The sequence below is a fragment of the Grampus griseus genome (genome assembly GCF_964374135.1).
Source record: "Grampus griseus genome assembly, chromosome: 16".
In the NCBI taxonomy this organism is placed as follows: Eukaryota; Metazoa; Chordata; class Mammalia; order Artiodactyla; family Delphinidae; genus Grampus; species Grampus griseus.
In genome coordinates this window covers 54,685,983-54,707,498 of record NC_139010.1, presented here as the reverse complement: position 1 = coordinate 54,707,498, position 21,516 = coordinate 54,685,983, and the positions used below count along the sequence as shown (strand labels likewise).

The 21,516-nt window shown below is 45.5% G+C and overlaps 2 protein-coding genes across 41 annotated transcripts in view; one reads left to right on the top strand and one right to left on the bottom strand.

Moving 5' to 3' along the window:
- The window catches only part of SORBS1 (sorbin and SH3 domain containing 1), a 237,912-nt gene that overhangs the window by 52,779 nt on the left and 163,617 nt on the right, over positions 1-21,516 (top strand). For 11 of the 40 annotated variants that reach the window (XM_082674001.1, XM_082673990.1, XM_082673993.1 and 8 more), the window contains one exon: positions 15,955-16,042. The exons of 27 other annotated variants lie outside the window; for them this stretch is intronic. The gene's annotated coding sequence lies outside the window, so the exon portion shown is untranslated. Of the gene's footprint in view, positions 1-15,954; positions 16,051-21,516 lie in introns of those variants that run through there. 2 more of the 40 variants (XM_082674003.1, XM_082674000.1) reach the window with 2 other exon arrangements.
- LOC309834523 (large ribosomal subunit protein eL21-like) lies at positions 13,597-14,097 on the bottom strand. The gene has a single exon (XM_082673428.1). It carries the CDS (start codon positions 14,071-14,073, stop codon positions 13,612-13,614), a length of 462 nt encoding a protein of 153 aa, XP_082529554.1. The 5' UTR covers positions 14,074-14,097; the 3' UTR covers positions 13,597-13,611.

The window sequence follows — 21,516 nt, the reverse complement described above, 5'->3', positions numbered from 1 at the left end:
CTATTGGCTCCTCCTGAGGATTTTGCTCTCCTCCCCCTCCCCATGCGCTGTGCCCCAACCCCCTTATCTTTGGAGGAAGAAAAATCCTGTCTTCTGCAGAAGTCAGGAGTGTCATGCCTTATCCTAGAGGGACATGGGGGTCCCTACGTGGAATAACATGCACATCTTTTGGTCTTTTGTGATCTTGCCAATAAGACTTTAAAGTCTGTCCAAAATTCTAAGCTGTAGGTTTGAATTAGACTGTGTGTTGTTACCAGCTCTGTGGACCAACCATAACCAAGGGCCCGTTAGAAGCTGGATTGAATTAGGACGTCTTCTGGATATGGTTTTTTGGGACCAAATGTCAACTTATTTTGTTGTCCTTTGCCTCTATCGTAGAATGTAGAAAAAGTACACTGTCCCAGTTAATTGCAGGCCATTGTTTGCTGGACTTGGTTATCTTGGGGGTCCTAGGAGGCCCCTTTCTTGACCTCTCAGCTCCAGGACGCTCTTAAGGAGATGTCTTCTGCTTATATTTGACCAGTGATGTCCAGGGTTTGTGGGAAAGTGGCAGAGCTGCCTGTGTCTTGGGGACCCAGAGGGATCTATATTAAATCCTAAAAGTGCCACCTTTTCCAGAAAAGCTGCTGCAGTCCAGTCTCAGGATAGGGCATGTGGACTCTACTCTGAGTCTCAGCATTCCACTTTGTTTCCAGAGCCACCCACAGACATCTCTGAATTCTTTGTCCATTCCTAGAGGACATGCTTCTGGGCTTACCTGTCTCCTCCAGGCTCAGGAGTGACTCCCATCTCTTGCCCTTTGCCTCTATCTGTGGCCCTTCTGAGTTCTGGAGAACTCATGCCAGTGATCTTGCTATCTTTCTCGTTAATGAGGAATGAGGGAAGGCAACAGGGCAGCACCTTCTGAAATGAAGGCTGAATTTTAAAGTTGTGAGGGACCTTGGAAGCCACATGGTTTGTATAACTCTGCTTGCATACCTCCGGCAGTGAGACTCTCACTGAAGGAGCCACCCTTTTCCAGTGATGGGTGCTCATCTCTTGGAAAGTTCTTTCCTGCTGAACGGACATCCTTGTCTGGGATGCCCCTCCACTAAACAGATGAGGACAGCCTTGAAACTAGTCAACAAATTATTCTTCCTGTTTTTCTGGCCTAAGTGGTATCGAAAATGGTTTTAAGAGGCAGCCATAAAAGATGCTGGTAAAAACTCATGTTTTCTAAGCACCGAGTGTGTTGCCAGAGAGGTTCAGTTTTGTTTTTCTTTATCGTTATGATTTTGATTTATTTGCATCTGATAGAATGGTATCAGTGACATGGGGAATAATTACATCTCTTTTGAAATTCTACCCTGGAGCCCCACCAGGAACTGACCCAGATTCGTGCCAAGGAACACATCGTAGGCTTTGGGTTTTTTAAAATGTGTACTTAAAACACTCTTTTGAAATGCTAGACTTTTTGATACTTAAACAGCATTGTTTTAATGGGTGGAGTTCTTTTTTGATCCTCTAAGTTTAAATTTCTTAGCTCAGGGGTGGCCATAGTGACCATCCTGTATTGTGAGTTCAAGAGGCCTCTGAGAGGCAAGCCCTGCACACGTGTGTGTGCGTGTGTGCACGTGCACTTGTCTCCCTTTTGTCAACCAGTTCTAAACTTTCTTGATTCTTACTGCTTTTACTGAATCTTCAGGAATGCTGGCCATTTTAGGAAAGCCATGTGACATAATTCTTTAAATAAATAAAAATTATTTGACTTAGAGCAACTGGCAGCAATAAATCAACATGGTTGGATTATCATTTCCTTTGAGATTTCCTTTGTTTTCCCAGCTTTATATGACGAACATGTATTACTTTTATATTAGAGGAAATTATTTGGGAAAGCATGGCTGCTTCCAAACTTATTCTTAATCTGCCAATGAGGTTACAAGGTGGAGGATACAGGAGGGGATAACGGATTGGAACATAGGGATGTTGGGAGCCAGGGCTGCCATGGGAACTGTTATTGGCAGCCTTTTTTACCATCAAAAATGCCTCTTTTATTTTTATATGTATTTATTTTTCTTCTAAATGCCCCTTGCTTTGAAAGATTTCATCTAACCCAACATTGTATTTGTTAAATAGTAATTCCTCCATTGTTGATCAGTCAAAGACTAACTGCCTATTGGAGAGTTACTGGGTTACTTTATGGAGTTGGTGCTGTTCCAGCGGAGGGTAGAGACATGTGATATTTGAGTTGGCCCTTCGTTAGGCACTCATCTATGTTCTCCACCTTCATTGCTACCTAAGGTGGGACTTTCTGAGCTGAGGACCCAAGGTTGGGGTTCTGCAGTTAGAGCTCTTCTGTATTTTGGGCTCAAGACCTGTATTCCCTCTGGCACTGGTATTTCTCCCCAACAAACCTGCCTTGATTTTGTTTTTAAATGCAACATCTAAAAAACCACAAAACCAGTAGTACAGTAAGGCTTCATGGCTGTGCTAACCTTTTTCTGCCTCATCCTTCATCATCCTCATCGTGGTAATAATAGTTGGTATCAGTTGAGTTCGTGCTTAAGGTGTACCGGATACATGTTAAATGTCTACATAGATGATCTCATTTGACCCTCATAATTCTTCCTCTGTGAAGCAAGGACTGTTAATTAGCCCCCGCATTTTACTGATGGGGAAGCTGAGACTCAGAGGTTGAGTAATTTGTCCAAGGTCATGAGGCCAAAGAACAGCAAAGCCAGGACTTGAGTTGCTTCCCATCTCTTACACCTTCCTTTAATCTCTTTCTTCTTTAATCCTTGCTTTACAGACCAAGACCTCAGCTTCGGATCTTCTTCACATCCCAACACATCACCTTGTTGTGTACCTGGAATTAGTTGATTCTCTCTTCACAGTTCCCCAGTAGGGGAAGAATCCACAAAGTTTTCATTAGATTCTCAAAGGGATCTATGACCCAATAAAAGTTAACGTAGACCACGTTCCACATGCTATCCTTGGAATGGAACTGAGGTCATCCTGTGGGAAGGGAAGCACCTTCTCTAGCATCCTCACTGTTCCAGAAGGAAGGGGTTTGAGGCTTTCTCTGCTGGAGAGCAGGAGAAAAAGAACTCTGGTGAATTGCACTGGAGGCACTAAATAGGCATTTCTGTGGCTGAGAAATGCCTCCTTGGATCCCTTAAGACCCCACCCTAACAGTGGGAAATTAAAAAGGACAGAACCAGATCCCAGCTCCAATTGCCACACATTCAGGAATAAACACACTCTATCCGGGCCCATCAGGGTGCAGGAGGAGGGCTTCTGGCACTGCGGCCGAGCCCGTGCATCCCAGGTGTCTGGACTCTTCCCCAGAAAAAGTGCAGTGATAATAACATTTATGTTGTAGGCATTGTGCTAAGCACTTACATGTATTACCTCTTTTAATCTTCCTCATAACCCTATGAGGTGTGGAGTGTTGTCATCCCTATTCTACAAATGAGGAAACTGAAGCCCTGAGATGTTTAATGACTTCCCTGTGGATATGCATTTAGAAAGTGGTTGGGTCTTTACATAGGATTTCAGTTGCACCCCAGGACCTGGAGTACCTCAGTTCTAGAGTACTGGACACCACCTGCATTGCTTAAAGATGGGAACGTGTACATGTAACGGGGTATTAGGTAGATACCAACCCCCAGAGCTGGTGATGAACCTGCTTGTCAAGGTGGTGGAGGAAGGGGAGGCTGCTCTTGGCTCCCCTTTTACAGAATCCTCCCCCATCCTTTTGGACCAGTTAGGTGCATCTGCGTGGAGTTTCTAAGTGTCCAAGCTTTGCAGGGCTCCCACACAGTTATCTCATCTGCATTTATCAGCAGGTGGGGAGTCAGACAATCTGGGCTTCCCCCCTGGTTCTGCCCGTCCAAGCTGTATGACTTGGGGGGTCATTCAGGCTCTCCGAGTCTCTCTGCTCATTTGCAAACCAGGGAGTTTGAATTCTGGCCTTCATTAGGATGAGGAAGGGTCTCAGCACTGTGGGCGGAAGGCCCTGCCCTTAATGTGTCTTCATAAGCAAACGGCCTGCTCCAAGTACACTGTGCATGTTGTTCTGGTATTAAGATTAATGGGCCAGAAACCTACCTGTAAGTCTGGCCACGCTTGACAACTGTAGCTTTAGAAGGTACAGTGAGTATTTTCATAGAGTGATAGTGATCATCATAATTAAGATTTTCGGATCGTTTGTACTCCTCCTGTCTGCCTTTCTATTCTGTTCTCCACCTGTTCATGACCCCCACTGCAGGTATCCTTAAAATCAGAGAGCTGTGGAATATCAGTGCTGGAGAGGAACTCTGATCACCTATGGCCAGCCTTCTCATTTTACAGGCATGGAAATAGGCTCAGAGAGGAATAGCAACTTGCCTAAGGCCATTCTTGGTAGAGCCAGCATGTAGGTTGGCATTCTTTTTTTAAACATCTTTATTGGAGTATAATTGCTTTACAATGGTGTGTTAGTTTCTGCTTTATAACAAAGTGAATCAGTTTGGCATTCTTTCACTTGTGCCCTGCAGCTGTCCCTTATCTCTCCTCTTAACTTCCTTCACAAGCAGACAGAACTTTTCATCAGTTTTTACCTTGTATGGTTCTTATGGCCTGTACTTGCTTCCTTGAAAGCAGAGGCTGGGTCATTCTCATCATAGTTTCTCCCTCTTCCTCCTCACTGTCCCTGTGTGTGATGAACAAAGGAACAAGGCCATTGCATAAGCAGAGCCACCTCAGAAGTCCTTTATGGTGCTAGGCCCACTGTTCCACATATTCAGATCATTGTGACCTCTCCAAGCACCAGGATGAATCTCTGCTGTGGACAGAGACCTAGGAAATAGCCCTCTCCATATACTACTTTATCCCATTAATGTAGTGATGGATATTCACAGCCAGTGTGTTACCGGAAGCTCTTGGAAGCCAAGATGTGTTGGCTTCTTCATGGCTGTGCTGGGGCTGTCTCTCCAGCAGCGGTATAATCTGGGTATAAAGAGCATCTTGTCTGATCTGAGTGGTGACATTTAACTCTATCCCTTTGCCACATGGCACCGTGTTTATAGACTTTCTCCTCTTCTCTCTGTTAAACGTAATTGTTGTCTATTACTCAGCTTTCCCAGTTACCCTACCTTTTAAGGAGAATTTTCTCTTGGTTAGCTCAGTTCCTGGTCCTTTTCTATATAGAGGCAATGAGTGGAGGATGAGCTGGAGGGCGGGTCAGAGTTTGTGTGAGTGTGGATATGTGAATGCAGGTAAGGAGGGGCTGTATTTATATCTGAAAAGACCCAATACTTGTGTGTGAGAAGAAGGAACAGAGGCTAAAGGAAAGGAGAGGGAAAGTGTGTATGAGCTGGGAGTTGGGGAGAGTGGGAAGATGAAGAGAAGAGCCTTTAGAGGGTTAGCTGCTCTCTCTATATGGATAGCAAGTGGTAGAGAAGGAGCAGGGGTTTTAAAGACAGCTCCCAATGCATTAAGAATTTAATTCCTGGGCTTCCCTGGTGGCGCAGCGGTTGAGAGTCCGCCTGCCAATGCAGGGGACACGGGTTCGTGCCCTGGTCTGGGAGGATCCCACATGCCGCGGAGCGGCTGGGCCCGTGAGCCATGGCCGCTGAGCCTGAGCGTCTGGAGCCTGTGCTCCGCAACAGGAGAGGCCCCGACAGTGAGAGGCCCCGCGTACCGCAAAAAAAAAAAAAGAATTTAATTCCTTCCCATTGGTGTTCAAGAGATCAGTAACATTTTGCGTTTTATGTTTGGGCTGGATTGTTTGCTTACATGGCTCCCAAGTGAAGACAGGGCTACATGGGGACTCAGTTATGTTCATGCTACTCTGGCATGTTCTAGCTGGGAGACAGAGGCCAACTGTGGGGCAGAAGAATGCGAGAAGCAGAATTCTGGTGTGGGGGGGTGATTTGGAAGAATACTCTGTGGTTGGGGTCCAGGGGCCCAGGGCTGATGCGCCAGAGTCAGCTTGTAGTTTGTATTGCTATGAACAAACCCCAGATCATTTTCCTGCATTAAAAATAAAAAAATATATTGGAGTTCTCAGATTTGGTACTTATTCACTTTGTAGCCAATTTCCAAAAAAATATGAGGCAGTTCAGACTCGGTGGAGAAAATGTAGTGATCCGTTCACATTGTATTTTTTCATAGATTTGCCCTAAGAAGGAAGAATAGGTTGAGTTTCGTGATCATATTTTACTGACAGAAATACTGGGAAGGATATTTAAATTTTTGTTCTCCAGGAAATTGCTCTTTTGTACTGGTTTGAGATGGAGATGGCTTAGCACAGAGAAGGTTTTAAATCCAAGGGAAGGAGCAATGACTGGTCGAGATAAAGTTCTGTCTTCTGCCGGTGTGCCTCCTAGGGTTGGATTGATCTGTGCACTCTGCCTATCTAGCATTCGTGTTTGGTAAGATGACTTCTTCCACTGGTTGAAGGCCCCAGAAGAATAAACAGGCTACTGGAACTTGCAGGTCTGTCCATGGAAGTTCTGGCCTCTTTCTGGGCTCCTTGGAAAGCAGGAGAAACACTTCTGCAGAAGAGCCTGAAGGATTGGCCTGACATCCAGAAAGTTCAGGCAAGCGTTGGTGTTTTGGGTACCAGGCAAGGGCAGAAAGAGGACCTATCCTGGACCCTCTTGTATGTTGCTGGTGGGAGTGCCAAGCAGCCTAGTCTTTTCAGCCCAATTGCCAAGTACTTTGAAATTGTACTTTTAGATCCTCTTAAGGGGCCTTGTGTGAAGGTAGGAAGTGTCAGCCACCTTTTGAAACAACATCCAGGGCAGACAGTCATTTCCTGCCTAGCTTTACAAGATGTCAGGAAAGTAGCCCTCTGCTGGGGAAGGGCCCTGGTCAGCTCCTGGCCTCTCCGTGAGCCACACCTGCCTTGTTCAGGTTGGCCTGCTGACTGTAGGCTGGGGAAGTCCCAAGGCAGCCCTAATGGTTTTGGTCACAGTTCCTCAGCCATGTCAGTTTCTCAGAGGGAATCCTAAGCCATGGGCACCAGAACGTTCCAAGGTTCTTATGAGCAATGTGCCTACCTGGTCCCACACCAAGTGGACAGTCAGAGTCCCTGGTTGGGGGCGGGGGGTGGGGTTAGGGCTCCTCAGGTGATTCCTTTGTACCCTCTGGATGGAGACCCTCTGTGCCGTCCATCTGCAGTCACGGCCCAGTTCTGCACACTGTGGTTAGTAAATTTGATGCCAGGAGATCCTGGGTTCAAATTTTACGGACTTCAAGCAGTCAGGGAAGGAGGAGGGCGAGGAAGGTCACGGGTGTCGGGTACCAGCTTCGGGAAGATGTCAGCCTGGTTCTTCCAGTTACTAATTATGCTCCCCTCGGCCCAGCGTGCTGGGTGTTCTCATGCCCGTGTCTGGGAGGAGCTGAGCTTCCCAGAGCTCAAGAGCCTGCTGAGGGTCATGCACTCGGTAGGTGACAGGCCTGACCAGCGTCCTCATGTTTTTCCATTAGGATTGTTAACGCCCACCCTAGAATGCTGAGTGTCTCCTCAAGCGTGGCTGTGTAATAGATGTGAGCCACATGTGTCATTTAAGGTTTTTCTAGTAGCCACACTTAAAAAGGTAAAAAGAAATGAAATTAATTTTAACTATATATTTTTAACCCAGTATATCTAAAATATTATTTCAATATATAATCAGTATTTTTAAAAAGATCAGTGAGCTATTTTACATTTTTTTCCCATACCAAGTCTTCAAAATCCAGTGTGTATGTTCCCCTTACAGTACATCTCAAGTCACACCAGCCACACTGCAAGGGCTCAGTGACCACGTGTGGCTAGTGGCTGCCTTACAGGACTGCACAGCTTTGGCATCTCTCGGCTGGAGAGGTGTGTCTTGGCCGACTGTCCAGGGTAGCAAGGGGGGTCACAGTTTTCTAAATTAATGGTTTCCAAATGCCACAGGATGAATCAGTCCTGGGCCATCTGCAAGAGTGTCCCCTGAGGAGCATCGTCTAGAGCCCCAGGTGATTCTCTGTAGCCTGATTGGAAACACTGTTCTAAAACCGTTCACTGGGCAGTTCACCAGCGTCCTGTGCCTTGGCCTCACCCCCTTTCAGGGACACTTGCATTCCAAGCACGTTCCTTTTGTGGGGTGGTGATGGTAGTGGTGTGAAGGGAAGGGTCGGGGAAGGCATGCCCTGAGGGCCTTTTCCCTCCCCTGCTAAACAGAACTGCAGTTTCAGTGGAAAAACAAGATCTTGCTTATTTATCTGGATGTGATCATGCATAAGGGGCACCTTCTCTTTTGGTGGCCGAGAGCAGGATCCTGTGTTCTCAGGAAAGGTGAGATGAAAGAACCGAAATATTTAGGGCAGAATGGGTTACTGTGTGCTTAAGCTGTGTTCTTTTCCAGTGGTTTGGTTTTAAAATTTATTTGCTGACTTAGAGTAAAAAATTTGGTCCTAAAGAGTTAGAGTCCAGGGTCCAAACCTCAAATGCTTCAGGCCGAGCAGGTAGCATGCGTGAAGGGTAGGGGATTTCAAATCGAAACTCACAGGAATGTTTTTCACTTTCACAAAAATGTGGCCGTCTCCCTTTTTTCTGGACATACAAGACCCTCTTGGTCTTTCATTTTCCTACTCTTGGTAGAGCAATATTTCTAAGACAAAAAGCACTGCAGGCACCATGATAAACAGCAACTGACACTTGGCCTTGGTGTTTCGGGAGAGGAATCTGAGAGCCATGCCCATGTAAGGGGGAGCAGCTACCGCCCAGCCCCATCCAACTGTTGGCCTGGAGGCCCAGTGTCACCAGATCTTGCTATTATTAAGGAGAAGCCACAAATCAGAGTATTTAAAAGGTAAAATCTTTGGGGTTTTAAAAGAAGTTTTAACCTTAGAAATACAGACTCCTAGGAATTTGCCCCACCGCCAAAAGATACAGGGTCCTGTGTGTCCTTCCCTCAGCCTCCCCCAGTAGTGGCATCTTACATAACTAGTACAGCATCCAAACCAGGAAATGGACACTGTTGCAATCGACAGTCCTTATGCAGATTTCACCAGTTTATATATGTACTCATTTGTGCGTGCATGTGAGGTGCTTCAAGTTAGTGTACCTTTTCTGAGTACCACCTATGTGTCAGGTTCCGGACCGACAGGGATGAGTTAGATTGGACCCCAGCGATCAAGGCACAGTCAGTTGGGGGAACCAAACGGAAGAAAGGGCTTCAGAATATATCATGATTGTGGGATAGAGGGGAAGGGCACTGGGCCCAACCACGGGGGCCTTGAGGGACAAGAGGGAGCTAACAGCTACCGAGGCAGCAGAGGGAGCGGCCTGAGCAAAGGCTTTGACTTTAGGCCTGGTGGGGCCACACAGCTGAGCTGGGAGCTGATTGGTGGTGATGGAGGCTGCAGTGGGAAGCTGGGGTATTGGAGATGAGTTGGAAGAGTATCCCCTGTAGGTGGCTCCGAGGCTCCTCCCCCGAGAGTCTCTGCGTTTGCTCCTCTCTCTACCTGCAGAACTCTTTCCCTGTCTCTTGCCATGGCTGGGGTATTCTCACCAGGGACAGCTCAGATCAAATAGCATTTCTTAACTGAGGCCAGCCCTGACTACCTAACTTTAGTGCCACCAGCAAAAACTACTTTGATTCTGTACTTATCTTATTTATCCCATCCAGGGGACAGGAATATTGCCTGACTTGTTTATTGTCAAGATTTTCTCGTGCTTGCTTCAGCACGAGAAAATTGGAATGATATAGAGAAGATTAGCGTGGCCCCTGCACAAGGGTGACACAAATTCGTGAAGTGTCCCATGTTTCTGGGAGGAATAAATTAGGAGTTTAGGATTAACATATATACACTAGTATATATAAAATAGATAACCAACAAGGACCAGTATATAGCACAGGGAACTATATTCAATTGTTTGTAATAACCTATAAAGGGAAAAGAATCTACAAAAGAATATACGTATAACTGAATCACTGCTGTACACCTGAAACTAACACAAAATGTTGTGTTAGTAAATCAGCTGTACTTCAGTATAAAAAAAAAATTTTTTTTCTCGGGGGCCCTCAAATCAGAACAGGAATCCTGAGGAGGTATCTTGTTTTAGGACTGGATGGGGAGAAAGGAGGGTACGACCACCTTTGGGAGGAAGGAAAGCATATTCCAGTGGAAGAAAGTACGAAGTCACTGTGAATCATTTAAAGTAGGTGTCCTTTTTTTTTTTTAAGGAGATAAAAATCATTTTTCTATTTTTCAACTAATTTTATTCTACTTTAAGAGCTTTGTGTCATTCAGAGAACTTGGAAACTTCATTCTGCCTCCTACTGAATTTGTGGAGTAGGTGGGAGAACTATAAAAAGATCCCCAAAATCCACTTTCTTCTGCCAACGGGTGGGAAAGGGGGACAGCGGGGCAGTGGGACTAGAGGTGAGTGGGGTTTGGACATAGGAGCCCCCTGGGCATTGAGCATCTTGGAAACTTCAGTAGTGTTCAGGTCCTGAGGATATGGCACTGGCTCTGGCCCCGGCCCCAGTGGGATTTGCTGTGAGAAATAGGGAAGTGCTTTCCAAGGTCAAAACATGAGTGAAGTCATGTTAAAGCATTAAAGGCAGTGTGATTTTAAAAACTGCACAAAAAGGAAAGATAATTATTGTGAGTTGTTTCCTTCCCAAATTGGTCAGCCTCAAGGCCAGCTGGGGATTGATTTTTCTCCCCTGGACTGTCTGGGTTTGTTGATGGAGGAGTTGGAATTTGTGAGGGAGGGGAGTCTCCCATGAGCTTGGGAAGAAAGTTGGGCCTTGGACTCAGAACAAGGAGAGAGGGGCCAAGTCTGAGAGGCAGGAGAGCAGGTAGGTAAGGTCGAGTTACCTTCAGCAGACATTCCTATGTGCCAGGTTTTGGGGGGCGGGGGTGTGTGCGGAGGGGGCAGAGCCAGGAGCTAGGTGAGTGCCATGGGCAGGATGCATCAACGTCGCGTAGTTAGGTGGAGTTAGGGCACACACAAAGTAGCAGGCGTTGGGGCAGGGAATGAAAGCAGAATTCCAGGGAATGGTCAGGGACCCAGAAGTTTCTAGGAGCTGAAGAGTAATAGGAAACAGCTCTGGCATCAAGCAGTCCCAGAAATTTGAAGTTATGTCATGTCATGCCTCATAACTAGAATTATCAGATTCCCGGTGAGATAGAAACCAGGCAGAGTACAGGTGCTTTGAACATCAGGTTGAGCGTTAGTGTCAGACCCTGGTTAGGGTCGACTAGGAACCTCAGATTACACATCTTGACTCTCTTCTTCTCTCCTCATCACCTGGTAGACTTTTCCATGCTGACTTTGGCCTTTGCAGGTGAACCTGACCTTGGGAGTCCAACTGGATCAGTGCTTTACCAGTACCAGACTAGCCTTCTGAGCAGGGTCCTTCATAGTCCACTAAATTAGTGGACCAATTAGTGGATGCTTAGATTCCAGAGGCCAGTGGTAAGACTGAGTAGTTAGGGAATGGGTTGACTTGGTCATCTTTTAGCTGGGAGGTATGAAATTTGGGGTATATTTTGAAGGAACCTAGAGGGTTTGAAGTCACTATTGGGATACAGTGATCGTAAGTCAAGCAAACAAAAGAGGTTAAACAACAACAAAAAGACAAAACAAATGTTGACATGATCCTTGTCCATACATATAGGTTAGTGGGAAAACAATGTAAAAATAAGTGATTTGTGCTCTGAAGGAGAGATACATGGTAGTTAGGAGAACATGTATCCAGAGAGGCTCCCATTGGTCCAGAGCTGGTTGGACTGTTGGATTGATGTTGAGTGGGAATGAACGTGGCTAAGGTGACTTTCACAACATCCAGGATTGTTTTGTGTTCCTGGGATAGGCTAGAGATGGGGATGTAGATGAGGAAGGTGATGGTTCAGGGTGTTTGGCAGGGCCTTGAACAACTCTTGTGACATCTTTTGGAGGGTTGGGTCAGAGAATGGTCTTGTTTTAGGCCAGGATATAATGGTACTGCAAGAAATATTGGACTGCTTTTCTCCCCAGAAGGGATAAATTAGTATCTTGTGCTTTTCCTAGACTTCCTGCCTCACCTGTGCTCTTCCAAATTTGCATTATGGCTGAAGTGGAGGGCCCTTAGGTTGAAGGGGAGGCTTGAGTGTCTCCTTGTTCTCGTGAAGGATACTATGGATTGCTGCTGGGCCTTGCAGTCAGGAAGGCTGACCTTGGTCAGCCATGGGTTGCTCTGGTGCTGGGCTGTCTGAAGGTCACCTAGTAGCATCTGGTGATGTCGGGGAAGAGATCTCTGGAGGCTGGTCCATTCAGGGAACCGGCTTACTCCGATCTGTCATCCTTGTGGTACACAGAACTTCCTTTGCCATTCTTTGCTCGAGATTGCTCAGGTCGTTTCTTGACCACAAGTGGAAACCTGGAAATAGACGTACTCGGCTGGCTTGGCAGGTTTCCAGGCATTGCATTGACCTGCTGTGTCCTGCTTTTTGGTGGGCAGTAAGGATCTGATCAGAGTGCTGTGTGCCTTGGAGCGGTTCCTCAAAGGCCACCTTGGTGACCAGATGCTCCCCGACCCTTTGCTCTACCAGGGTGAGCCTACACAGGTGTGCAAGGGCTCAGATCTGCTGAGACTGGACAACTCCAGTAGATCATCTGGATGCCCCGGCGTTGGGTCATGATGTATAGCGACAAGGGCAGAGAGGGAGGCTGGCTTCACTTACCCAGTTGCCATCCTGGCTGCTGGCCTTCTATTTTTATTTAAAATAAACAGGAGTAAAGTGATGGTTGTGACAGTGTGATTTAGGGAGTGGGTAAACATACTAAGGATGTGCAACTCCCCCAAAGCCTGGATCCTTGAATCCTGCTGGAAGGATGCTGAACTAATAACGTTGAGATTGTTCTGGAGGGTGAAAGAGTGTTCTGGAAAAGGGTGAAAGATACCCTTTTCCAAATGAGTATCAGAGTCTAGGCATCACAATCACCTGAATAGTTCCTGTGCCTCCAAACCAGAAATTCAGATTTAATGGGTCTGAGGCCCAAGAAACTGTAGTTTTCCAGGTGATTCTAATTTTCAGCCAGATTTGGGAACCTGCCCACCAGTTAAGATCCAGGGATGCTTCCTTATTTTCTCGAACGGACCTTGACCCTGAACCCTAACCATGGCCACATATTTGGTCTTCACTCCCCTTTATGCCCCTTTCCTAACGCTTGTCTTTCAGAGATGCTGCCCCTTGGCTTTGCCTCGGCCTAGATCAGGGCTGGCGGCTCCTCCCTTTTTTGTCCGTGGAGAAAAGGCGAGCTCCACCTGGGCGTTTTGATGGGCAGATATTCTGGAACACTTTCTCACAAAACTTGCTGCTTGAGGCTCGACCACATAGTAGATTCTGTCTGTAGAAATCCAGATCCTGAGATGCAGGCAGGACCGTCCTGTGATGGCACAGGAAAAAATATCTGTTTACTCTCGTCTTAGACATCATGGAAGTTCTGGAAATACTGGAAGGCTCAGTGTTTCTACCCCCATGTTTCTTGGGTCCTGCAGACTGGCACAGTATTTGTGGCCCTGAGTATGTGAAAGGTGGGCATTGCCAGGCAGCAGGGCTGAATTGGTGGCTTTTTTTTTTTTTTTTTTTAACAGTTCAGGTCTTTGATTTTCTTTACACCTATCATGCCATGACTTCATAGGGAGTGGGTTCCAACAGTTCAGGCTCCTTTCCATTGGTGCTCACGACGTGTGGAGCAGGCTGGCGCTTCAGCTGAACCCAAGTCCCTTTCTCTTTGGCGTCCTTCTTTTTCTGATCATTTTCCTTCACCCGTTTCAGGAAGCTATCTCGGCTCTTAGGGTGCTTAATATGCTCAATACGCACATTAATTCTCTTGGCAAGAATCTTGCCCTTGTTTACAACAGTGCCAACAGCATGCTGGGTAACATTGTAGACTCTCCCGGTTTTGCCATGGGGACACTTGCGGGGCATTCCTTTTTGAACAGTGCCCATTCCCTTGGTAACTACAATATCACCTTTCTTGTAGATTCGCATGTATGAGGCCAAAGGAACAACTCCATGTTTTCTAAAAGGCCTAGAGAACATGTAGCGGGTGCCCCTCCTCTTTCCCTTTGTGTTGGTCATTTTGGCGAATTACTGGAAGATGGCGGTTCCGACACAAAGGCTTGGTGGCATTGTTGATATGGGCACTTGGCAAGATCAACTTCCACGGGTGCACGTGTGGGGCTTGTGCCTCAAGTCTCTGCAGATGTTGGATCAGGTGGCATAAGGTGGCATAAGGTGATACAAAATCTGGACAAGACTCAATCGGAGGGAGGGACTGTTCATATTTTTCGCCTTTACCCACACTGTCCCTGTCATTCCCTCCTTCCCTCGGTTCGGCCCCCGACTGCTCCACTCCCACCCCTGCTTTAGGCTTTCCTCAGGTCTCTGTCCGTGCTGGGAAGCATCTCTTCACCTCAGCTGCACTAGGAGCCCCTGCTCAGGGCTCCCATAGCACCTGTGCCTACCCAGATCTTTATGTTTACCCGTTGTTTTAGAAGTCTTTGAGTGTCTAGATCTTTTACCCAGACAGAGCCACTTAGCGGCAAGGACTGGGTCTGTTCATCTTTGTGTATCCATCACCTCGTGCACTGCCTGGCATATAATAGGGTTCAGTAAATATCTGCTGAGTGAATGAATCAATACATGCTTTGAGGGGACGATATAAATAACTCCCTCCACGACCTTATAGTTGAACATTGTTCATTTATTACAGTGTTGATACCTATACATAAGCTTATGGATAGCCTTGTATTCAAGATGCATATTAAAGGACATTTTTCTAGCATAAGGAGTGTTTCAGACAGTTTGGAACGTTAACTGAGCACTTTTGAAGTAGCGGATTTATGGTATTTGTGAGAACTATTTCTGTGCTTAAAGCAGTAATGTTTTATTGAAAATGTCACATTAGGAAACAAGCCCTTAGGGAACCTGATATAACTTACTCTTATATTCTTTGGCAAATGAAGGTATGGCAAGCATTTTAGTACAGAGTAGGTTGGATACTTCGACTGTAGTTCCTTAAATTGAGTATCTAGCTTGGAGGGAAACACACACATACATGTGTGCGTGTGTGTATACACATAAAATTTGCTTTTTGCTTTGTAATGTAAGATTACTGTGCAATGGGGCATAGCAAAAGAGTCTTGGATTGGACCTAGGGTCTAAAGGCAGAGCAAATGCTAACTGTGGGAGTGGGTAAGTTAGTTTTCTGCTTACACTTGTATGAAATGGGAGTGTTGTTCTTGTTCAGGGGTTGCAAATGTCTACAGGAGTGAGGTTGCTAACTTCATTTGCTATATGTGCTATACCATTTTTTTTTTCCTCTTAGACCTCAGCCCCTTTTTTGTGTTCCTACTTTTGTTAGAATCAGAGGTAGAAGGAAATATTTCTGTACCCCGAACAAAATAACGCAAGGACAGTGATCGCCACAGCTTTTCTCTGTGACGATAGGGAGTGGTAGGGACTGTGGCGTATTGGAATAGCCAAGCCTGCCTGTGAAGGGCAGCTGCTACTTAGCACCAGCTGATCATTTCCAGACATGAACATGGGCTATTTTGACAGATCCTCTTTTTTTTTTTTTAAGAGAAGCCCGAAGTCTGGGTTTTTATGTGACATCTCTGATTTTTAAGTTTTGACTCAAATTTCTAGGCATATCCTGCAGATTAATATAATATCTCTGTAGGCTAGATGTGACCCACTCGACATCCGTTATAAATGATCTCTAGAGCTTCTTTCTGTCCAAGATCCATTGATTCTAATGGGGACCATTTCAACCAGTGAACTGAAGGTTCTGCTTCTACTAGGCGAAGTCAGGGTAAGAAGGAAGTGGGGCTGGAAGATGAGGAGGGAGGCTTTGAGTCTAAACAGGGTGCTTGGCAATTGGTATTTGGATGGCCTCCTTGGAGAGAGGCCACAGGATGCCCGATTCACAGCAGATGCCTTGTATGTTTGTCATTGCAGGAGTGGCATTTATTGGAAGAGTTTGTGAGACCTTCTCTCTGTCCACAGCTCCAGGACCAATGCGTCTTTCCAGCACCTTAAACCACTGGTGAATATGTATGTGTGTGTTTTCTTCCTGCTGCTGCAGTGAAAGGACATGTTTTCAGTGAACTGTAGAATGTGATTTTCAGAGAACCACACTGTCCTGTCTATTAGAGAGGGAAGGACACTGGGATGGGCCTATAGGCATATCTGGGTTCTGGTACCTACTTCGCTGCTTCTTGTGGGATCTTAGGTGCATTGTTTGGCTTCGCTGGGCCCCCAGACAGAGAAATGAATCCTGCCCTGCTGAAAGCTTATATGAGAATGCTTCCAAGGGAATAAAATGCTGAGCAAATACAGAGTAATCCTATTTGGCTCTGAGATGTAGAGCTGGGCAATTCTGTGCTAACAATGAGATGTGAATACATAGGTTGGAAACATGGATTTTAAATACCGATTTGGAGTCCTCCAGAGTGGTTCTTCAAGAGATTTGCATTTTCCTTTTTTTCCTTCCTACCAGTCCAGCTACCATTTTTTTAGAAAGATAAATTAACCATGTTTCACAATTACCTTCATTTTTATTTGCGATCAGATGATTTCACAGTTAACAAATGTTCTTCCTTTTTGCCCCCGAAAGAAACTTAATTTCTCATCATAGCAGGTAAATGTCTTGCATCTGTGGCAGTTGAAAGAGGCAAAAATATGTCCTTAACACCAGTGTGTTCCAGTGCTGACAGCACTTTGAGGCGTGCTAGCTAGTTGATGGTGAAGGTCTCACGTGAGTACTGAGGGCAGGACACTGAGCCAGGGAGGCAGTATGACCCGTGCGTCTCGAGTCCAGCCACCCTTTGTTGAGAGAAACTGGCTTGCTTGCTGCTGACTGCCTGGTCCGCTCCCCACTTGGACCAGGTGTTCTTACGACCCAGTGAGATGCGTACCCGTGGCATGGCCACCTGGGGAGCTTGCAGGGTGCCTTGGTGGGCAGAAAGGAAGGGCAGTTAGTCAGGCCCAGGGTTAGGGACCCAACTCAGGTATGGGAGGCTGACTGTCCCCACTGCTGTGCCTAAAGGGACACAGCAGACATTCTGGGTCCCTCAGTCAGAGACCCATCTGTTAGGAAGAACTCTGTGGGTGGGAGTCCTCAGGGAAGCAGATGGTCTCAGGCAGATGGGATGCTTCAGCCATTTGGTAAATACGTATGAATGCCTACTCTGTGCCAAGGCACTGCTCTGGGCACTGGGGACCCGGTGGTCACAGACAGACTGGAGCTTAGATTCAAGTGGGGTGACAAGCAAGAATGTGACCTCCATGAGGGCAGGGATCTTTGCTTATTCACTGCTGTCTTCTCAGCTCCTAGAAGAGCACCTTGAACATAAACATGGTTAGTGCTCACTAAATACTGTTTTGTGAATGAAGGAAATAACTAAGTAGACAATATAATTTCAAGTGATAATAAGTGCTATAAAAAGAGTGAGGGGTTCTTTTTTTTTTTTTTTTTTTTTTGCGGTACGTGGGTCTCTCACTGTTGTGGTCTCTCCCGTTGCGGAGCACAGGCTCCGGACGTGCAGGCTCAGCGGCCATGGCTCGTGGGCCCAGCCGCTCCGCGGCATGTGGGATCTTCCCGGACCGGGGCACGAACCCGCGTCCCCTGCATTGGCAGGCTGACCCTCAACCACTGTGCCACCAGAGAAGCCCTGAGGGGTTCTTTTTGAAAGAGGTCTGAGAAGGTCTGTGTGTGTGAGGGGGTTGGGTAGAAATTTTGTGCAGAGATCTGGGTGGAGTGCAGGAATCTGGGGGGAAGTGGTTAGCAGAGGGAACAGCAAGTGAAAAGAAAGGCCTTGGTGTAGGCTGAGCTTGGCGTGATAGAGGGACAGGAAGGCAGCCAGTTTGGCTGGCCTTGAATGGGGGCTTGTTATGGGGAGAGTGATATGAAATGAGATCAGTGGTGGGTGGGAGCCAGATCTTGTAGGTATGATAGGAGTTTAGATTTACTCCAAAACCCAGAGTGTGATTGGATACCTTTTGAGAAGTTTGAGTAGAATAGTATGATCTTCTTTGAGCTTTGAAATTATTTCTCTGGGTCCTGAATGGAGAATAGACTTTGGGGGCAAGAATAGAATCAGTGTGACCTGTAGGAGGCCCTTCCGGCCTAGGCTAGAGATAAGGGCGTAGCTTGGATTAGCGTGGTGGTTATAAAATGATGTGAACTGGTCAAGCTCGGGGTATATTTTGAAGGCAGAGCCTGCTGAGTTGGGTGTGTGTTTTGAGCAAAAATAAAAGCCAAGAATAAGCCCAGTGTTTTTGACTGGGTGAATATAATGATGCTATTTACTGAGATGGGGACCAAAGAGGAAGGTTTGGGGAGGATCCTGAGAGTTCTGTTTGGGCATTTGAAGTTTGAGATGCCCATTCGATTTTCTTAGATTTAGAGTTGGCTGGAGCTGGAAATGGTACCTTTGAGCATCATTAGCACGTAGATGGTATTTGAAGCTATGAGACTGGATGCAATCACTGAGGGAGAGAAGGGAGGAATAGGTAGGATTTGGACATAGAAAAGAAAGGCAAAGAGTGGATTTTCCATATAAAATCCCTACTAAGAAGTAAATGAAGACACATGCTAATGAATAAGGGATAATTTCATGTAATGTAAATATAAATTATTCAAGTTAGATGATATGACAGTAGTAATAAATCCTCACCTTATGTTAAAAAAAAAAAGGAAATACTGTGACTCCCTCAAATCATGAATATTAGTTTTAGAATTGCATGATTTAAAATCTGGCCAGCTGAGCGAATTATAAACTGCATTTATGCATTTGGCACATGGCTGTCTTTGGCTGGCAAGCAGAACGGTCCACCATTCTTTGCCAATAATAGCCTGTAAGCTACTCTGTTCTTTATCTGTACTAGAACTTCTACAAGCCATTTTGATGAAGTTTAATTCACTGTTAATACATTACAGATTTTTTTCATTCTATGATCATATTCAAAAGTTCATTAAGTGAAGGTTCACTGAGTGGAAAGCAATGCCCGAAAGTCAGTAATTTTGCGGTGAAAGTTGTGATGTAATTTTATGAAAAGGCCACACAGTCACCGTGATTTGCAGGACCACAATTTAGGAAACATTTTGGATAACTTTGAAGTACGAAAGATAAACAAGATAATAAGGCTGCAAAAATAGACCTGATGATGGTTGAAGTGATGGTTGTAGTAGACGTATGTGTTTCAGGACCACCCATACCCCTTAACCATCATCCACTGATGTGAGAAAATCATATTTTGAACATACACATTTTCATCTCTGTGGGCTTCTGGCACAAAATACAGCTCTCCTGTATTAGTTTTGTCCAATTCCCAGAGAAATTGCCCCACTGAGCTTCCAGCATATTCTCACTGGGCTCTTTGATTTTTGCGTTTTCAGGTTACCTGGGAAGTCTCTTTAGTCTGGGTATCTCCAGCCCCCATAGACACTTTTGTCCCCTTCCCACAGTTACCAACTCAGCGCCTGCCGGCCTCCTCCCTCTTGCTGGGCTTCGGGGCCCACCATCTCTGACTACCCTGTGAGCCTCAGGTTAGCCTCCCCAAAGACTTTTGAATATCCTCAAGATTCTTTTCTTTGTAAACATTTCCACTTTTTCTCCAGGCTTGTGGTTTTTGTTTTGTTTTGTTTTTTTCTTCAGGCCGTTTGTGGAAATGACAAAAGAACGGGAAACCAGTGCAGCTGTTGAGGGCAGTGGGACAAGCAGCTTTCTAAAATGTGCTGTTTCAAGTTGCGTGGGCCACGGGCAGCCCCAGCTTGCTTTTCCATGTATCTCAAGACCCTTGTGTTTCGGTGAAAATATTCTCAGTGAGACTTCTGGAGCATCTAATCTCTGGAAAATGAGCACTGATTGTGTAGCATTCTATGTCTGAAGCCATTAATTTATGGCAAAGTGAAGGTTTCAGTGGAATGTTCATGACGATTGACACCAACCCTAGTTTCCTTTGTCATCTTAGAGTGGAACCTAAATAAGATTAAAAAGAATGAAACTGACTGGCAGTAATAGTAGAGAGGATTTCTCCTGTTTCCTTTTTAGTAAGTGATTTCAGGAATGAGAAAAAAAAATTTGGTACCTTCCCATGCCCCTGGAGACTTAAGGGTGGTGGAGCTTTTTTAAATTTTTTATTTTTTATTTTTTTGCGGTATGCGGGCCTCTCACTGCTGTGGCCTCTCCCGTTGCGGAGCACAGGCTCCGGACGCGCAGGCTCAGCGGTCATGGCTCACGGGCCCAGCCGCTCCGCGGCATGTGGGATCTTCCTGGATCGGGGCACGAACCCGTGTCCCCTGCATCGGCAGGCGGACTCTCAACCACTGTGGGTGGAGCTTTTTTTAAAAAAAATTTTTGAATTTTATTTAATTTTTTTGTACAGCAGGTTCTTATTAGTTATCCATTTTACACATATTAGTGTATATATGTCAATCCCAATCTCCCAATTCATCACAAGGGGTGGTGGGACTTTTTAAAAAATGGTAGAATCTTCCTTAAGTTAAAAAAAAAAAAAAAAGGCCAGGTATGCAGAATAGTGCTTCATTGCTCCTGTGCATGTGGACCATCTCAGGAGGAGCTGCTGGAGATAAGTAACCTTGGGGGGAGGCGGGAGGGAGTGGTATAGGAAGAAAACTTAGTTTTCACTCTATACCATTTTGTCCTTCTAAATTTTTTTGTATCATGTTTATGTATTACCTTTAAAAAGGATAATAGTGCCCCTTCTAGGTGTAATAAATGATCTAGAAAAATTTTAAGTTCCTTCACTACTTGGTTTTATCGTTACTCTTTCTCATAGTGTATGTCAACCAAGGTCACTGCCTGTTCAGTCTCCATTGTCTTTATTCTGAGGCTTCAGGTACATCAGCAACTTGGGACTAGGCTTTGGTAAGAAATTTTCCTTTACTTTTATAGGTTCTTCTGGCTGATCTAAGGATTAAATTGACATGAGACAGATTAACAGGAGAAAACCAAACAAAAGTGTAACAACATGTATACATGGTAGAGAGCCAGGAAAACTGAGTAACTCCCCCAAGTGACCAACTCCGTTGCTTTCAATACCATCCTCAGCTAAAGATAAAAGAGGATGAGCGTCAGTTATGGGAGGTGGCCAGGAAAAGCACTGTAAGCCAGGGTAAGGTTGTTATGTAGATTAGTCATCTTCTCCATTGTTAAGGGTTTCTAGAGATCAGATCATCCTCCTCTTCCTGGTATAGCCATGGAGACACCCTTACAAATGAAGATTTCCCTGATAAATGTTTCTTCCAAAAGGGTAACTATGATTTGGTTTTCAGAATTTTTCCCATGTCTGCTATTTCTTAGAAACTGTAACCAGTTTAAAATAATATGTCAAAGAGACGTGTTTTGGGTGGCAAATTCTGTTCTCCTACAGCCTCTTTAACTTGAGTTTCTCATTTTTGCGTGTTATGGAAATGTCAGGCCAATTTCATTCCCCCTTCCCTTCTTTCAAAAAGGATTTAAGGTTGTTTCTGGCCAACATTTTATTCAACTACTT